This window comes from Lissotriton helveticus, chromosome 1_2 (assembly GCF_964261635.1).
Source record: "Lissotriton helveticus chromosome 1_2, aLisHel1.1, whole genome shotgun sequence".
Lineage (NCBI taxonomy): Eukaryota > Metazoa > Chordata > Amphibia > Caudata > Salamandridae > Lissotriton > Lissotriton helveticus.
Window position 1 is genome coordinate 112385108 of NC_136058.1, and position 17029 is coordinate 112402136.

The 17029-nt window shown below is 46.6% G+C and overlaps 1 protein-coding gene across 2 annotated transcripts in view; it reads left to right on the forward strand.

Moving 5' to 3' along the window:
• The window catches only part of PSMA4 (proteasome 20S subunit alpha 4), a 162434-nt gene that overhangs the window by 9629 nt on the left and 135776 nt on the right, over window positions 1–17029 (forward strand). The window contains exon 2 of one of the 2 annotated variants that reach the window (XM_078669740.1): window positions 654–678. In XM_078669740.1, coding sequence (XP_078525866.1) covers window positions 676–678 — 3 coding nt within the window. In that variant the 5' untranslated portion in view covers window positions 654–675. Of the gene's footprint in view, window positions 1–635; window positions 679–17029 lie in introns of both variants that reach the window. The other variant, XM_078669746.1, reaches the window with a different exon arrangement.

Genomic DNA, 17029 nt, shown 5'->3' on the forward strand with positions numbered 1-17029 from the left:
AATGGGTGCTGAGCAGAGATGCCGTGCAAGATGCATGTAGCGAGCAACAACACTCTCTACTTATCATATGTATGCAAAGCACACAGGAAGCATGACTCGGGCACATCCTTTTCATCGGTTATTCTTTCACCAAGCTTAAATGCCGCCCGTTATGCATATATTTAACAAAGTCATCATCTAGGATCCACATTATCAGTTCTCTTTCTAGACCGTTAAAGTGAGGACATGGTCAATACCAAGCGTTGGTCTGAGTGATCAGAAATCTCCACCTACTGCATCACACCACAGATTTTAGTATGAGAAAACATTCGATCAGAGCATTACCATCTTGAACTTGTGTGCTGTTTCTAGCCGAAATTCTGATATTGGGTTTATGTGCATGCATTTGGCATTAAATAAAAAATACAGCATTTTATAAACTGTTTTATTAATTGTTTTTTTTAAAATGCTTTTCTATGTTTAGGTAAGCAGTAGTAAAAATGTAAGCACGTATGATTTATTGACTTCCTTATAATGCTCTGCTGGTAAAAGTTGACTGCATTTAAGTGGGTGTCCGTGGCTATCAAGATAATTAGAGCATGTGGTTTTGTATCGGTTATTATTTTTCATCATGGATTTTTTTCATCCATTTATAGATTTCTTTCTTTTTGCAGGTCACGATAGCTTTCAAGCAACATGGTAAGTTAACTACTAAATGAATATTGTACTACCCGAATGGTAAATAGTGTAATGCAATGTTCCCTAACTTCACTCACTGATTGCCACAAGGTTAGTGTCACCAATTTGGACATTGATACTTTAGTAATTTCAGGGAAACAAAACAACGCATCCGCCCTCCTGTGGGAACCAGAAGGAGTTGCGGAAGTTTTACCCAGATAATCTATCTGCACATCTGTAAAATACATTGTCTGCCTTTCCAAGAATTTACACACACTAAAGCACCTGTGCAAGCCTACATGGGCGGGGTGGGGGATTCTGATGAATCAGATGTTAAAAAAAAAAAAATGTAACGGTAGTTATCTTCAAATTGAAATGCTGTAACACCATCATAGAAAGTACTAGCTGCTTCCTTGCTCAAAAAACACTATTATATTCTTTACAATACACACATTAGTGTATTTAAACGCCATCAAACAAGCAGACAAGATCACCTAAAATAACTCCACTTTTTTTCCCAATCAAGGTGACATAACTAATTCTTGTGCTGGTTCATGTTTCTAAAGAAAATACTGTGCCTCGGTACCTCCTGGACCCCATATGTGGCTAATAGCATTATAATGAAAGAGATTTGGACCATTCACAAATAGTAACAAAATTAAATTTTAATTTTTTTAAATATATTTTTATTGATTATGTAAATTTTTACTCTTGTGTTATATCGGGTGTCATTTGGTGGAACATATGGCAGCGGCGAATGGGCAAATGAATTGAGGAAATACACTACAATTATAGGCATCTGAAAAATATCAATACCATCTTAGAGCTGAGGCAAAACAATACAAAACAGATAACCATAAGCAAACCATCAGAACCCGCCCACCAGGGATACAGGATATGAAGATTGGACATTCGACACCCGAATATGAGGAACAAAAGGATCAGGAGAATATGCCACATCTCTTGTGAAGAAGGGAAAAGGGAAATAGAAAGGTCATAGAACAAAATAAAGGAAAAATTAAAAAAAAAACGCAACCCTGCACCCCTGCGGATGGCTACGACCTAACCCCACTAGCAGCGTGCCTGTCGCCCCCTAAACTACAACCCAAGGAAGGGAAAAGATGGAGGAGGAGATGCATTACAAAACGATACGGGCTCCCGGACTCCCCTCCCCCCCGCCAAAAGCAGACATCCCCTACCGTGGTAGTAAGCGAGTTATAACAGACTGATAAGCAAACCAATAGGGGAGCCACCGACAGAGAAAAGACCGTCCCGCCCAGCCCCTGGCACCACAGAGGCAGCAAATCCCTTTTCGAACATAGCAGTCACGCCAAACCCAGACAATCAGAATTCTATCTGGCCCACACTCCCACAGATACAACCCAGCAGAGCCAAAAGAAAGTCATTGTACCGAATACAAACAGTCAAATTCAGCCCTGGCCCTTACGATCCATTGCACAAACCCCATCCAGTAGGACCAATATAGTAGCAAAAGAGTCCAAAGCGTTGTGGAAAAAGTAGATCAATATAGCCTGAAAGAGTCAAAAAGGTTAAGTCTCAAAGTCTATCAGATACACGAAAGTCAATACAAAAAATAGTAGTGGAGGTCTCCGTAAGAGAAGGAAGAAATGAGTCCTGTGCGGGCGATCTTGCCAGTCGTTCAGGGGTTCCAACAACATACCGCTGTAATTGTGCGGGTTCAATTGGCACCAGTTTCTGATCATATTCGGGGTTCTCCTCTTGAGGTAGATCAAGCTTCGCGGGGGTCACCGCATGTTGCAGGTCTGACACAAGGCTGGAGTCCGGTCTTAAACAAACAGTCTCGAGGCTTGCAGTCAAATTGTGGAGAGCAGCCTCCATTTGCAAGCGAAAAGCCCCGATGGCGGCCATTACGGTCCCCAGGGTCGGTCCACACATCGTCCGATCCATCTCCGCACGATAACAAAGCAGATCTTCACCCCCGGAGGCCGGCTACTCCGGGGGAAACCAACAGGCGCGGAGTGGACGGAGGCGACTGGCGACTCACAGGCTAGGCAATCTTTACACCGCTGCCGAGAGCGGGGGCCCCACTCGTGGACCCCGAGGGGCTGCAGCAGGGTCCCGGGACCTGGCCCCCCACCCACCGCGGCAGCCACGTCTCGTCGCCGTTCGTCCAGTATTACCAGGGACCAAAGACCACCACCAGGATAGAGAATAGGTTCCACTCCGATGAGACCGGACTCTGCCGGGTACCCGCTGCCGATGTTGTTCAACTGAAACCCGTCTGGGTCATTACTCGAGGCCCCGGCTTACACACTGGAGTAGGCCCAAAAATGAAAGACGGTGTAACTTCGTCAATAAAGGCGATAAAAACTCCGGGATTGCCCCCCTGGGCTCAGCAACGATTCAGACACACGGAGGTCTGGCGGGAGGTCAGGATGAAGTTCAGGATAAGTCCGCCAGCGACGGAGGTCGACGGAGCCGGGAGCTTATGCGGCCATCTTGGTTGCTTGCGTAGCTCCTCCCCCCGTAACAAAATTAATTGATTTTATTTTTAATTTATTGAATGCCCCTTAGCCTTCAGCTCAACAAGAAGCTTTTTAACTAAAGTGTCAAAGTCGTTGGATGTAAGTATTATTCAAGCCGCATGGTATTTCTTTAAAAAACTTTTTTTAAACTGTTGTTTTTGATTAATGGTTGATTATTTGAATGAATGATCGCATCCAGAATATTTTTCACTTTGACCATATTTAAAACCCCTTGCGGGGTCCCAGCGGGACTCCTCCATATACATTGTATTTATTTGTTGACTGGAAATATAATTTCTAGGAAAGCCTTTTGTGACACCATCGTCTCTTACATTTCAGTCCTTCGTGAAACTGAAGCTTGTTAGTTTTGACAAGCATTCGTATCATATTTTTTCAATATTATCACATTTGTCTGTGGGCACCCTAAGGCTCTGTCGATATGTTGTTCCCCACAAACTTCCAAAATAAACACGTGTGATCTACGCTTGAGAGCACACTAGGAGATGTTGTTCCTCCTGTGTTCTAAGTCTACAGTTAGATGGCTAATTAGGGCCCCCCAGTGCCACGCTCAGTTATTTGAGCTCGGGTCTATTTTATTAGTGTATTGCCTAGTTTTAGTACACCTGCCAGTTTATTTTCAGTGAAACAGAACAGTAGCTTATTTTTTTGTATTCTAGTACCAGATTTCAGTTTATACTGAATGTTGAAGAAGATGGTCAGAAAAAGAGAATTGTTCCACTAAAAGTTCAAAGAACATACATTCTGCTAATCAGGGTAATTAGAATGATGTGCTTCTGTATGTTCGGCAGAATTGTGGATTTACCGTATTCGCTACATAATTCACCACCTGCTGCATAATTTGCAGATTTCAACACAATGCTTGTAGCACAAAATGAGCAAAAGTTACAAAACATTGGCACATTTAGTTTCTCTCAGTGACAGACACACATATTGTACCGTAACCCACACACACTGCCATTGCAGGCTGCATCTTTTGGTGCAGAGAAAAGTCATGAGTTGACATGGCATGCATACCTGTGTGCGGTGCCTGCAACCCACTGCCTATGCTATAGGTAAGTCCCCTCTCTAGCTGGGTGAACTATACCTCTGGTGAGGGTACTGTTGATTGAGCACTGTATCCCTACAGCAGAGGTCGTCAAACTTTTATTGACTGACCCCCCCCCATCTAAACCTTTTTACACGTCGAGCATCCCCCCCCAAAGTCACCACCACCCCCCCCCCCCCGTCACCACCACCTGACAAAGTTCTGGAAGCTGGTACTCTGCGTCATCGATGCCCGTTCCCTCCTGCAAAGCCCAGGTTGTATAGGGTAAATAATATTAAATAAAGTATGATTGTTTTGTAAACTGAAGTTTTTGTAGTGACTGTGCTTATTATAAAGTTCAAATGAAAAGTCTCCAAGAAAAAATGTGCACAAAACATGACATTGGTGCTTTATTTTTCACATACAATATTTAGGATAGATTAGTAAAAACACTCCCAAACACAGGTGAGGGATGTGCCTGTTTTTCTCCACAGAGACAGTCAGTGTGTGTATATAGTCTTGCTTCTGCCATCATTAGGTTGTGCTCCTCTTTAAGTCTTGAGCGGTACCTGGAAACTGGAGTGCTCCCAATTTTGTAATATATTTGTTGCCGTTTTATATAGCGTGAACTTGACCCAAATGTATTGCAGGGCTTTACAGGAGCATCTTTTACATTACACAAGCACACATTCATTTTTTGTAAGCACAGGGGGATTACGTGATTTGCCCAAAATCACAGGATGTTGAGCAGACAGCAAGAATTAACCTGTTTCCCCAGCTCCACAGTCATCCTCTCTGGCTGTTGCGGCACATCCTTATCCCTAGACAAGATATCAGAAAAAGGGGTTCCACAAAACATGCTTTGACACAATTGAAAAATAGGTGATTATGTGGAGTATGACCACGTGTTACAATGCCAGTAGGAGACCAGCCACAGTTTACGAAGACGGCTTAGGGGACATTTACATCACACACACATGATATAAGTGATTTAAGAATATATATACATCTTTATTCTCTAGCAACATCAAGAGTCAATTTGTTAGCATAGTTGACTTATATAGATCGCCTTCCAAAGCTTCAGAAATAACTGCACAAGAAAGCATTTAATTTTGGTCTACGTAAGAAGTGAGGACAGATGATAGGCATACTTCACAATATTTGTTATGTTAGGCTTGTGGACTCCGCTGTAGGTATTGGAACATGTTAAACAAGCAGAAGCGACTTTAATCAAGGTCAAATTCATTTTTCGTAAGTCACTGGTAAATTAAATGATTTTGCCTAGAATCATATGATGTAGAGCCAATGCCAGGAATCGAACCCTAGTCCCCAGAACCAAAGTCAGCACCTCCTTGCAGTGAAATGCAGTAGCTGCGAAATTACAAACCAGGATAACCTTGAGGGGGAAAGGTTCAAGAGCGCGGCAAACGGCGTAAACCAGATATTTAAATATTAAGGCGAGGCAAAAGGCAACAGTGAAGAAGTGCTGCTTTATCAGCAAAGTTGAAGTATTTTGCAGCTTTATGTATACAAAATTCGCGTCACTCCCTGCCATCTCTCCTGCTATCCCGGTCATTGAAGGAACGCAAGTGCTGACGTCAAAGCAGTGCTCTGCTGCAGAAACTACATGCTGATTGGACTAGTCATTCAGAACCTCCAATCAGAGAGCCCCAACTCAAGGCAGCAAACATACTTCTGACGTGGGAAGCAACAATGGAAGGTGAAATGGTGGGATGGGGTGCATGCCCCCCAGGTGGGCGCACCCCACAGTTTGATGACCTATGCACAAACAGTGTCTAATTCCATTCTTGGGTATTGTAAGTGCAATAAAGAGTATATGGTCTGGGAATTTGTCATTACGAGCTCTACAGCACCATAAGGGCTTTACTTAATTCTGGGAAGTTTGCTATCAAACGTCTCAACATAATAAACCCACACTGATGCCAGTGTGGAATTTATTGTTCAATGCACTTGGAGGGCATCTTGGAGATGTCCCCTGAAAGACAACCAGCATTTGGTGGGTTCCCGGACACCAGCCTGCAACTACGAGACAAGTTTCTGGACCCCTGGGGTGGGAGCATTTGCTCCCTGGGCCCAGAAACGAAGCCTTTCCTGGGCGGAGGTGTTCACATCTTCCCCAGGTCAGGAAGAGACATCTGTGGTAGGGGAGCTTCAAAGGCCTTGCTGCCTTTGCAACGCGACCCTCTAGCCTCTCCTGCTATCAGGAGCAGGCCCCCTTTGTGTCTCGCCCTTTTTTCAGTGGGAAGACAGGCGGGAAAAATTAGCACAGGCCAGAAGATGTGCCTTCCTCTGCCAACCCCACCCATCAAATGGGGGAGGTGAGGTGAAGCCCACTCTTCAATGCCTGCCATCTTGCAGATGGTAGGCACTCTCCAATCAGAATTAGGGATTTTGCACACTCTCCCATGTGGGGTCAGCACACAAAGGGTGTAGTCACCCTAAGGTCAGTAGCCCATTAGCTACTACCTTGAGATGTCTAAAATACACCATAAATACTGTATTTAGGGGGCAGTCCTGAATCCAGAAGGCAGATTCCTGCAACCTATGAAGAATGACAGAAGAAGTTGCACAGCAGAGAAGACAACAGAGAAGAACTAACTTGGCCCCAGCCCTACCGGCCCGTCTGCAGTTTCTGGAGGTCCTGCGCTAAAAGTCGACTGGTCCTTCAGCCAGCGATACCCAAAACCCCTGGGAGACTAACTGTCTTCCACAAAAACCGGATCTCCTGCGAACAGCAGCTCTGTTCCAAAGAAACTCTAAAGACAGACTCTGAGCCTGTTGTGGACGAAGAAACTCGACACCTGGAACCGCCACTGCACCCGTTGCCTACGGGCCAAGTCCAAGTGGCCCACTGGTCTCAGCAAGGTCCCCTAGCACTTCAGAGTCAACCATGGGTTGACCCGTCCAGGACTCTCCGATGTCTGCTGCAGCCGCTTCACAGGACCCCCCCCCCCCATCCAAGAGTGGCCCAGTAAGGTGAAAACTGACCTCAAATAACACCCTTGCATCCAGCCACCCTGGAGAAGAGGACTTGAGGTGTACATAGGTCCCTGAGCCCTACAGTTTACCTGCCTTTCTGTTGGTGCCTCCAACCAGTCTTCCTGAACCGAGCCTGCAGCTAAAACCCAAAACCAGCAACCTCAGTTGGATTGCAGTGGGCTCCCGACCCTCCTAAGCACCCTGTGCCGCTGGTGGTGTGGACTTGGTGCTGACCTGGGGCCCCCTTTGCCCTGACCTTAACCCTAGGAGCTTGGCTTCAGAGACTGAGTGCCCCATTGGCATCCTGCACTCTGCACCCGGCTGCCCTAAGTGCTGCTGGTGGTGCAATTTGAGTGCCTACCTGGACCTTGGTCCTAACCTCCAAAACTCCCACTTGTAAGACGTTTACTTACCTGTGAAACCGCTAACCATTATTCTCCCATAGGAACCCATGTTATAAGATTTTGGGCCTAAAATGTTGTGTTGAACTGTTGGTCTGTATGAGAAAAACAGTAACTCTAACCAAGAAAAGTCTTACTTACCTCGTATTGTAAGATCCTTATGTGTGGTATCTAGGCATACCAACCCCAGTATCAAAGTTATCTAAAAGTAACTGAAAAGTATACTAAAATTAATTATTGTGTAATGTTACTTGCTTTTTTAATCAATACCAACCTGTAACTATTGTACATTCAACCACAACTGCATTTCCTTGGGAAGTCCTGTATTTGAGAGTATATTGTACTTAACCTGTGCCAAGTCCTGCTTGGTTCTAAAAAACAAAACAAAAACATAAGTATACCTTTTTTTTACATACCCAATTGGTCTGGATTCCATCTCAGAGTATGTGCCTTCAGTCTTGATTGAGTGAATACAATGAATGCTTAATACACCCTATGGATAAGCCTAAATTGCTCGCCCACACTACCACAAAGAGAACTGTTATTACTTACCTAATTTAGCTTCTGCTATACCTCTGGGGACTCTCTGGACTCTGTGTTCACTATACCTTACTTTGGTGTAGTATATGCAGAGCCAGCTTCCTACACACCTTATTCTGCATTATTTGCTTTGTTTAGTCAACCCTGCTTTATTTTTTTATTTTTTTTTAAAGACCAATGGTCCCAGATTTTATTTAGTTTCACAAGTAACAAACCAAATGATCATACAATGTCATAAAAACTACAAACTTTACCCAGCCAGTAACTTGTTTCGACATGTCGGTCATACATAAGTGAAAATAAACAGTAGCCAGGGGAGATGCATTAGTTCGCAATTATCAGTGCCAGGAAAAGTCTCGGGTTGCAGTGCCTGTAGCATGTGTCACTGCAAAAGGACCAAGGTGGTCATAAAAGCCAACAGCGATTGTTCTAGGCCGTGTTCCCTGGTTGGCACGGATGAGGTCAAAGACAGGAGTCACATCCCATAGTGCCATATGGATCGCTGGGCTACAGTCTCCTGATCGTGGCAGTGTGCAATAAACATTGTGTAAAGGGTAAACAGGGAGGGGAAAATGAACATCATTGTGAGTACAGCAGAAACGAACTCACTGTCAACCAAGAGATACAACAGGGAAATAATGAAAAAAGGAAATAAAAAAGAAAAGGAAAAAAGAAAGGAGGGGGGAACACTTCAACAACAGTTGGACTAGTATTAGCGTGTACAGTAGTGTATCAGTGACCCTAGCGGCGCATGGTACGCCCTATCTGGACTGTGTGGGGGTGGGGACGGCTGTGGATGTAGGGTTGTTGTGGCCGTATGGCGGGAGGGGAGGGGAGGGGAGGGGGGGGTTGATAGCAAGTAGACCTAGTCGGGTAGTACCTTAGTGGCCGGGGCGGCGGACGACTGTTCCCCCACTGCTCCGTGTCGAGGCGGTTACGTTATACCAGCCTGGGTGCATGTCCGATGGTATGCGGTCAGGGTAGCGTCCCAGTCTTGGGCAATCGGGTACATACGGAGGCCCGCCGTCTCCTCCCTGTGTAGAGACACGCTCTCTGCGCAAGCCCAGTTGTCAAATGAGCGACGCCAGTCTGCAGGGCGCGGGGGTGTCATTCTTCCATCGTTTCGTGATGAGTCGCTTAGCCGTAATGAGCCCCAGGTCCCAGAAACGTGCCTGTAGTTTGGTCTGCTTGGTTCTTTTGTAGAGTCCCAGCAGGCATGCTTCCCACGTCTTGGGGAGGGTATCGCCCGTGGCCGCCGTCAATGTGTCAGTGACCGCCGACCAGTACAAGGTGAGGTGAGGGCAACTCCAGAGCGTGTGTAGGATGTCCGAGTTCAGGAGACCGCACCTGGGGCACGCTGACGAGGTGAGTCCAAAGTAGCGGTTCAGTTTGTCTGGGGACAAGTATGCTCGGTGTATTATGTAATACTGGATGATCTTAAACTTCGCGTTGCGAGGAACGTTTCTGGCGCCTGCCAATACCGCTGCCCACTGTTTGTCTGTCCATTCACTACCCCGGTCGGCCGTCCACTTCTCCCTCAGTCGTTGGGAGGAGAATTGAGTATGACAGTTTAGTGCCTGTGCCAGCCAGTGCACTATATGGGAGCCGTCGCCCATCACATGTAGGTACTGAATGAGCATATGCGTGGTCTGCTCGTGGGTCAGGTCTCCCCATGCCCCCGTCAGCGCACGAAGAAGCCTGGCATGCGTCAGAAATTGGCCCGCCGGTAGACCGGTGTCAGTGGCCAGAGTCTCGAAGGACAGTAACTCCCCATCGCTATACAGGTCTCCCAGGCCGTCTAAGTCTGCCGCAGTCCAACTGCGTAGCTCGGAGGAGGACAGCGCGCCAGTTCCCAAGGGGGTCCCCTGCAGAGGCAGGTTCGGGGCATAGGGCACCGTGTTCTTGGTGAGTCTGAGGCTCCGCATAAAGCACTGCCGTGCGACAGCCACGTGGATCTGGTTGGGGGGCCGGCCCCGTGTCAGGGGGTGGAAGAGCGTCAGCACTTGTGTGGGGGACAGGGTAGTGTCTTCCGTGGCCGTATCCATCAGGTTCTTACCACTCAGCCAATAGGTAACCCATTCTAGCTGGGCCGCCAGGTAATATAGTTCCTGATTGGGAACCGCTAAGCCACCAGATTCCGAGGCTGCATAGAGGGTCCTCAACGCTACCCGGGGGCGTCCTTTATTCCAAATAAGGCGCCTTGTGAGGGCTCCAACCCCTTGAATATGCGCGTTGGTACATACACTGGTAGGTTAGCATAAAAATAGAGGAGCCGGGGGAGCATTATCATCTTCGTCAGCGCCACTCGGGCTGGCACATTCAGTGGGAGGGAGTTCCAGAACGTGACCTGGGCTGACAGCGAGGATATGGCTCTCACTAGGTTGCCCTCCAGGAGATCAATGGGGTCCCGATATATGAGGATCCCCAGGTACCTGAATACCGTTGGGTGCCATCGGAGCGTCTCTCCCATCATGCGCACATCGCATTGTGGCATTGCGTCACTGAACGCATAAACTCCTGATTTAGCCCAGTTGACGCGGAGCCCCGACATGTCCCCGAACACCTGAAAGATGTCCGTGATTGCCGCGGGTATATGGGCGAGGTCCCTGATATATAACAGTAAGTCGTCGGCATACAGAGACACCGAGTGGGTGCCGTCTGCCAGTGGGATACCCCAGGTGACGCCGGAAGCCCGGAGCAGTTCTGCCAATGGCTCCATCACGAGGGCGAATAACAGGGGGGAGAGGGGACAACCCTGCCTGGTGCCCCTCCCAATCCTTATTCTGTCAGAGAACAATCGCCCAGTCCGGACTCGTACCTCGGGCGCCTGGTAGAGGAGCCCCACCATCTGGACATAGGCATCGCCCAGGTCATACTTCTCGAGGACCCGGAGGAGATAGGGCCACTCCACCGAGTCAAACGCCTTTTCGAGATCAAGTACAATGCACCCAGAACGCGGCCAGGCGGAAGTAGCATAGCGTTGGACTCTGAAGAAGCGGCGTAAGTTGTAAGACGTGCTGCGGGTGGGCACAAAGCCGTTTTGGTCGGAGTGCACCAGTGTGGGAACCAGGGGTGCAAGCCTCCGAGCCAACGTCGCCGCCAAGATTTTGTAATCGGTGTTGAGGAGCGCCAATGGTCTGTACGATCCGAGCTCGCACGCCTCTCTGCCCGGCTTTAGCAGGGAGATCACATTGGCCTCGTTCAAGGACGCCGGAAGTTCAGCATCCTCAGATGCCGCCTTGTACATCCTTAACAGTTCTGGTATTAGTAACAAGGAGTAGGCCTTGTAGAATTCGGCCGGGAGTCCGTCTGGGCCCGGCGCCTTGCCATTAGAGAGGGAAAAAATCACCTCTCGCAGCTCCTCACTGGTAAGCTCAGTTCCCAGCTCCGCCTGTTGGGCGTGAGTGGCCGTTGGAAGCTGCAGTGTCGCCAGATAGTCCGCGATCTCCACCTCAGTGGCTCTCAGTCGTGAGCTGTATAAGGACCTGTAATGTGTCGTGAACGCCTCATGTATCTGCTTCTGGGTGAAGACTTCAGCGCCCTGAGTCGTACGGATCGACAGTACCGACGCGGATTGAGTGTCTTGTCGTATCAGCCACGACAGGAGCCTGCCAGGTTTGTCACCTGCGTTGTGGGTGCGTGCGGAGTGTGCTGCGAAATTAATGTTCTTCAGCCTCTCCATCAATAGAGCGCGGTCTGCTCTGGCCGAGACCAGTTGGGAGTCATCGCCTTCCGCCGCTTCCCGCTCCTTGTCTAGTAGTGCCACTTCCGCTTGCAGCAGATCTCTCTCCACCTGCTCCCGCAGGCCTGCCTGCACGCTGAGGCAGCTCCCCCGGGCCACTGCCTTAAAGGCGTCCCACTCAATTGTCGGGGACGAGGCCGAGTCGCTGTTGTCCTCGAAATATTGTATTATCCTCCTAGATATCTCCTCTCGGAATGGGGTGTCGAGTAAGAGATCCGGCTGCAGGCGCCATGTGGGTATAGGTGGGCGTGGGCGTCTCCATCCATAAACTAGAGTGTGTGGGTTGTGGTCTGAGTGCGTCCGCCCCAGGTAGTCAGTGTCCGTTACGGAAGGAATCAGGTCCCGGGACATCATATATCTATCTAACCTGACGTGCAACGAGTGGGCCCCAGAGTAGTAGGAGTACACCCGGGCGGTGGGGTTCCTGACCCGCCAGGCATCCCGTAGGTTCCACTGTGCCGCCCAATCAAGTAGGGCCCTGGAGGCTGCCTGGGCCGTGGCGACAGTCGCCGGGGGAGACGAGCGATCAAGGGAGACATCTAGCACACTATTAAAATCACCACCTAATAATAGGGGCACATCAGGCCAAGGTGCAATCACCGCTGATAATCGTGTTAGGAACTTCCCCTGCTCGACATGTCAACCCTGCTTTATGATTTGATTTTCCACTGCTCTATAATTCCTGTGCCCTGCTCCTAATCGCTAACAGACACATTTTGTTTCTGAGAGAAGAGCGTTTTCACAGTCTGTCTCTACCCTTCCTCTGTATCGGCATAATTCTGTGTGCTTTCTTGTGAAATTAAATTATTGATATTTGGTGGTATTTCGAAGGCAGGCACTGTAGGGCAGTAGTCTATTGGCGGTCTCTTGACAAAATGAATGTATGTTGGACCATTCATGTTGGAACTGAGTGCTGTCTATTCTTTGTTTAGTTAAAATATTTTCAGAATTCCAGAGTTTGGCACTTCAAACTATCTCCTTGTTATATTGCAAACTATTGTGTATTTTTAAGTTGAGAATTTCTTGCAACATTAAAAGTTGTTTGCAGTCTTTCATCTTTGTTTATCTGAATGTTATCAGCTGTCTTATTTGCTTTTCTCCCTTTTTAATACCTTTTGCACCTAGAATGCTAAGCCCTTTTTGAGCTCTTTAGGGTCGTTTGCCCATAGACCTTTATACTTTTTTCCCATATAATGTATCCACTCCAAATTTGCATCCTTTTTTCCAACATCTGGGGGAATTCCAAAGATACCCAAGGTTTGATGATCCCCCTGGAGGGAACGTAGAAAATATACCTACATTTTTGTGGTGGGGGGGAGGGGGGGGAACATGGAGGGTGGGGGGGGAACATGGAGGGTGGGGGGGGAACATGGAGGGTGGGGTTAGTGCTGCGCAAAAAAGTGTCTTTTTTAAAAAAAAAAACATCGTACCTAAAATGGTATCAACAAAAGGTTTTGTGTTCTAAAGTCGTAATTATCCTGGCTAGGAACATGCAGAGCTGAATTACCACACGTTTGGCCTTTTTCAAAGAAGTATCCAATTTTTCCTAATTTTTATGCTTTCAACATACTACCAGTTTGTGGTGGAAAATCAAGGTGAAACTCATGGGTGATCCCAGAAAGCTATGGATATCTGAAAAGTCGACCGAATTCTGATTTCAGCAAGGGTCCATTTGTGTAGATCCCTCAAAATTTCCCCATAGAAACTTACTGTTGAAATAAAAAAAAATATAAAACAAAATTGAGTGGGGAAAAAATATTAGCCATTTGTACCAACTTTTTCATTTGTATTTTCTTGTCACAGTGGGTGATTTATAAAAACAATATGCCATTCTGTCTGCTAGACCCCTTTGGTTGCGGGGATATATGGGGTTTGTAGATTTACCAAGAACCCAAGTTACCCAGGCAACAACTGAACTGCACCTTACAATGGGATTTCATTGTGTATCGGGTATAGAGCAATTTGTATGGTCAAATATAAAGGCTGAAAAATAGGTATCGAGGAGGCCAGTGTATTTCTGTAATAGATACCAGATAATGAATTTGGGATCAGTGGTGATTTGTATATCTCAGAATTTGTGGGTACCCATACTACTAGCATGTGATTAAGAGGGCATTTTTCAAAATGTCCTCTTTCTTGAACACTGGCTTACATTTGGACTGCATGAATACGGAGAAATGCAACTGGTATTAACAAATGGTCTACTATTCTGTATGTCTCCCGATTATTAAAAGGAACCTCACGTCTGTAGGTGGGCCTCCTGCCTGCGACGGGAAAGGGCCCAAAACACCAAAAGGACACCAATTTTTTCACTCTGAAAACTGTCCCTTTTTTTCAAAGTGGGTGGCTGCGGATTTTGGTCACCTTGTCCAGCGGACACATAGGGAAACCTAGCAAATCCTGAACATTTCTGAAAACTAGACACCTAGGGGAATACAGTGTGGAGAGACTTGTGCAGCTCTCACAAGGTTTTTTACCATAAAGCCCATACCAAATCTTAAACTTAGGCTGAAAACGTACATTTTCCTCACATAGCTGTGATGGAAAGTGCTGGAATCTGCATACATTTCCTACCACACACCATTCCTCCAAGTCTCCTGATAAAAATGGTACCTCACTTGTGTGGGTCAGGCTAGTACTGCTGCAGGAAACGCCTGAAAACCCAACATGTACTCATCACATTTTTCCACTGAAAACTGACCCGTTTATTCTTTTTTTTTTGGGGGGGGGGGGCAATATGGCTAGCTGTGGATTTTGGACCCTACCATAGCCAACTCCATGGGAAAACTAGCAAATGTGCAAATATTGTTTAAAACCAGACATACAGGAGAATCCAAGGGTGGGGTGAATTGAGTGTCTCCCGCCAGGTTTTCCTACCCTGAAGCCCTTGCAAACAAAGTATGACTAAAAGCACATCTTTTCCTCACATTTCTGAGAGGAAAATGTGTGGAATCTACGGGGAGCCACACATTTCCTACCACCGAGAATTCCCCCCTAAATCTTCTGAAAAAAATGATACCATACTGGTTTGTGTAGGCCTTGTTGCCCCATTAGGAAAGGGGCCAAAATCAAATGTGGCGACATTAGTATTTCCTGTCACCAAAATGAGTTGATTTGGCATTGGGGTAATCGCCATTTTTTTGGGCAGGTATCGTCGGCCACCTAGAGAATTCAACTAAATCTAAACATTTCTGATAACTAGACACCCAAGAGTGTTCAAAGTGGTGTGCCTCACGTGGGTCCCGCAAAGTTTCTTTCTTTTTTTGTTGTTGATACCATCAATGCCTTAACCTCAACTTTGCCCAATATCTCACATTTTCCTTGCATTTCTGTGACACAAACTTTCAGGAGGAATCCACAAATTCCCTACCATCCAGCACCCCCACCACCCCTCCGCAAACTTATCAAGAAAAAAATGCTGCCTCACTTGTGTGGCTGGGCCTAGTGCCTGCAACAAGAACAGATCAAACGAAGGTCAATGAGTGTTTCTTTGTGAGGATATAGAAATCAATGTTAATAAGATATTATAATTTTCAAATACTGAACCGGTGACTCTACCTGTAAAGCCACCACAAGGCACCAACCACTTTACAGGCCATTCACACACCTTTCATGCTTCTCACACATACAAAGTCATCAACACACCCAGTTGAGGCCCTTCACATGACACATCAACAAATGGTGCCTTTCCAGGGCCCGTCACTTTCATTCGCCCCTAACGCAGCAATCGCACCACATGACGAAGTAGACTGATGTTTGGCCAGTTTGTGTATAGTGACCAGCAGCAAGGTGACTCCACCTCCACCTCCACCCCCGTCCCCTCGCCTGCCCTCCCACCCCTCCCCCTCTGTAGTGACCGCACACAGAGCATAATATTTATGTGTGACCATACCTGTGAACTGTGTACGCACCAAATGCCTCTCAGACATCACCATGAATCTCCACATCACTTTAATTTCTTAAACACTCCCACAATAAACAGATTATACACACAAACCACAGGCTGGAAAAACAGCAATTTTTTTCTGAATAGAAAGTCCCATTCTATTGGTAGAAGATGAAATGCCAGCTGTGACTGCATACGCCACAGGTGTAACTAAGCACATGGAACTACTGCCAACAAGGTATCTAAACAGAAAATATATAGCCATACAAACAAAAGTCAGTTCCTTTTTACTCTTATGGTTGCTCCCAATACTACTTGTGTATGGAACAATTTAAAACGTGGGCACACATAGCCAAGGATGGAAGGACACTCTGGGCTCTCTTTTCGTACTCTTCTTCAGACACAGACTACATCTTCGTCAAGAAAAGTCTTTTTGAGGTGTTTGAGGAACGTTTTCAGGAAAGTGGTTATCTGTCAATCTAGCCGTATCCTCCACCACTCAAACTTTATGACTACTTGCCTGCTCAACTGCAACATGGCTGCCTGTTACAGACTGCTGAAACTGTACAAAACTGATCTTGGAATCTGGAGAAACAATCTTTGAGAACAACATAAGCCTTTAAGGATGCCAAATTAAACACATGAACAGCCAACTTCTACCAGATGTATGATTTTTCGAGCAGCATTATAAGGTTCTAACCTTTGATCTACTCTATGAACACATCCCATTTGCTTGCTATAGTTTTCACACTTCTTCTACCTGACCACTAACAGTCACAGGTGAAGTGCGTTCATCATGAATAGTTGTGAGCATTTCTTCTGTCTAAAACTTTCAAAGCAAGACGTTCCTTACTATGCAAGGCACTGCTTTGACCCCTTCAAGGTTTTTGTTTTTACACACAAGCTCTCTGGGGTAACCTTTACAGTTCGAGCGGATTGTGCCACATGCCACAGTCCTCACCTTGAAAAATTCCTTAATTAGTTTCAAGACTGTGTAGAAGTTGTCCACATATAAATGGTAACTTTATTAAAAAGTCCTCTGGCAAGTTCCTACGCAATTTTCTCACAGACTCCAACAATGGAAGGGCAACCATGGGGTTTGGGTGGGGAGAGGGTCAATTTAAGAATCCCTACCAGTGCACACCCTAAAATTACATACACATCCAGTGGCACTTTCACACAGTATATACATCTGAAAACTAGAATGTGCTCTCTTGCTAGGAATGTATTGTCTGAAAACCAAATGGCTTC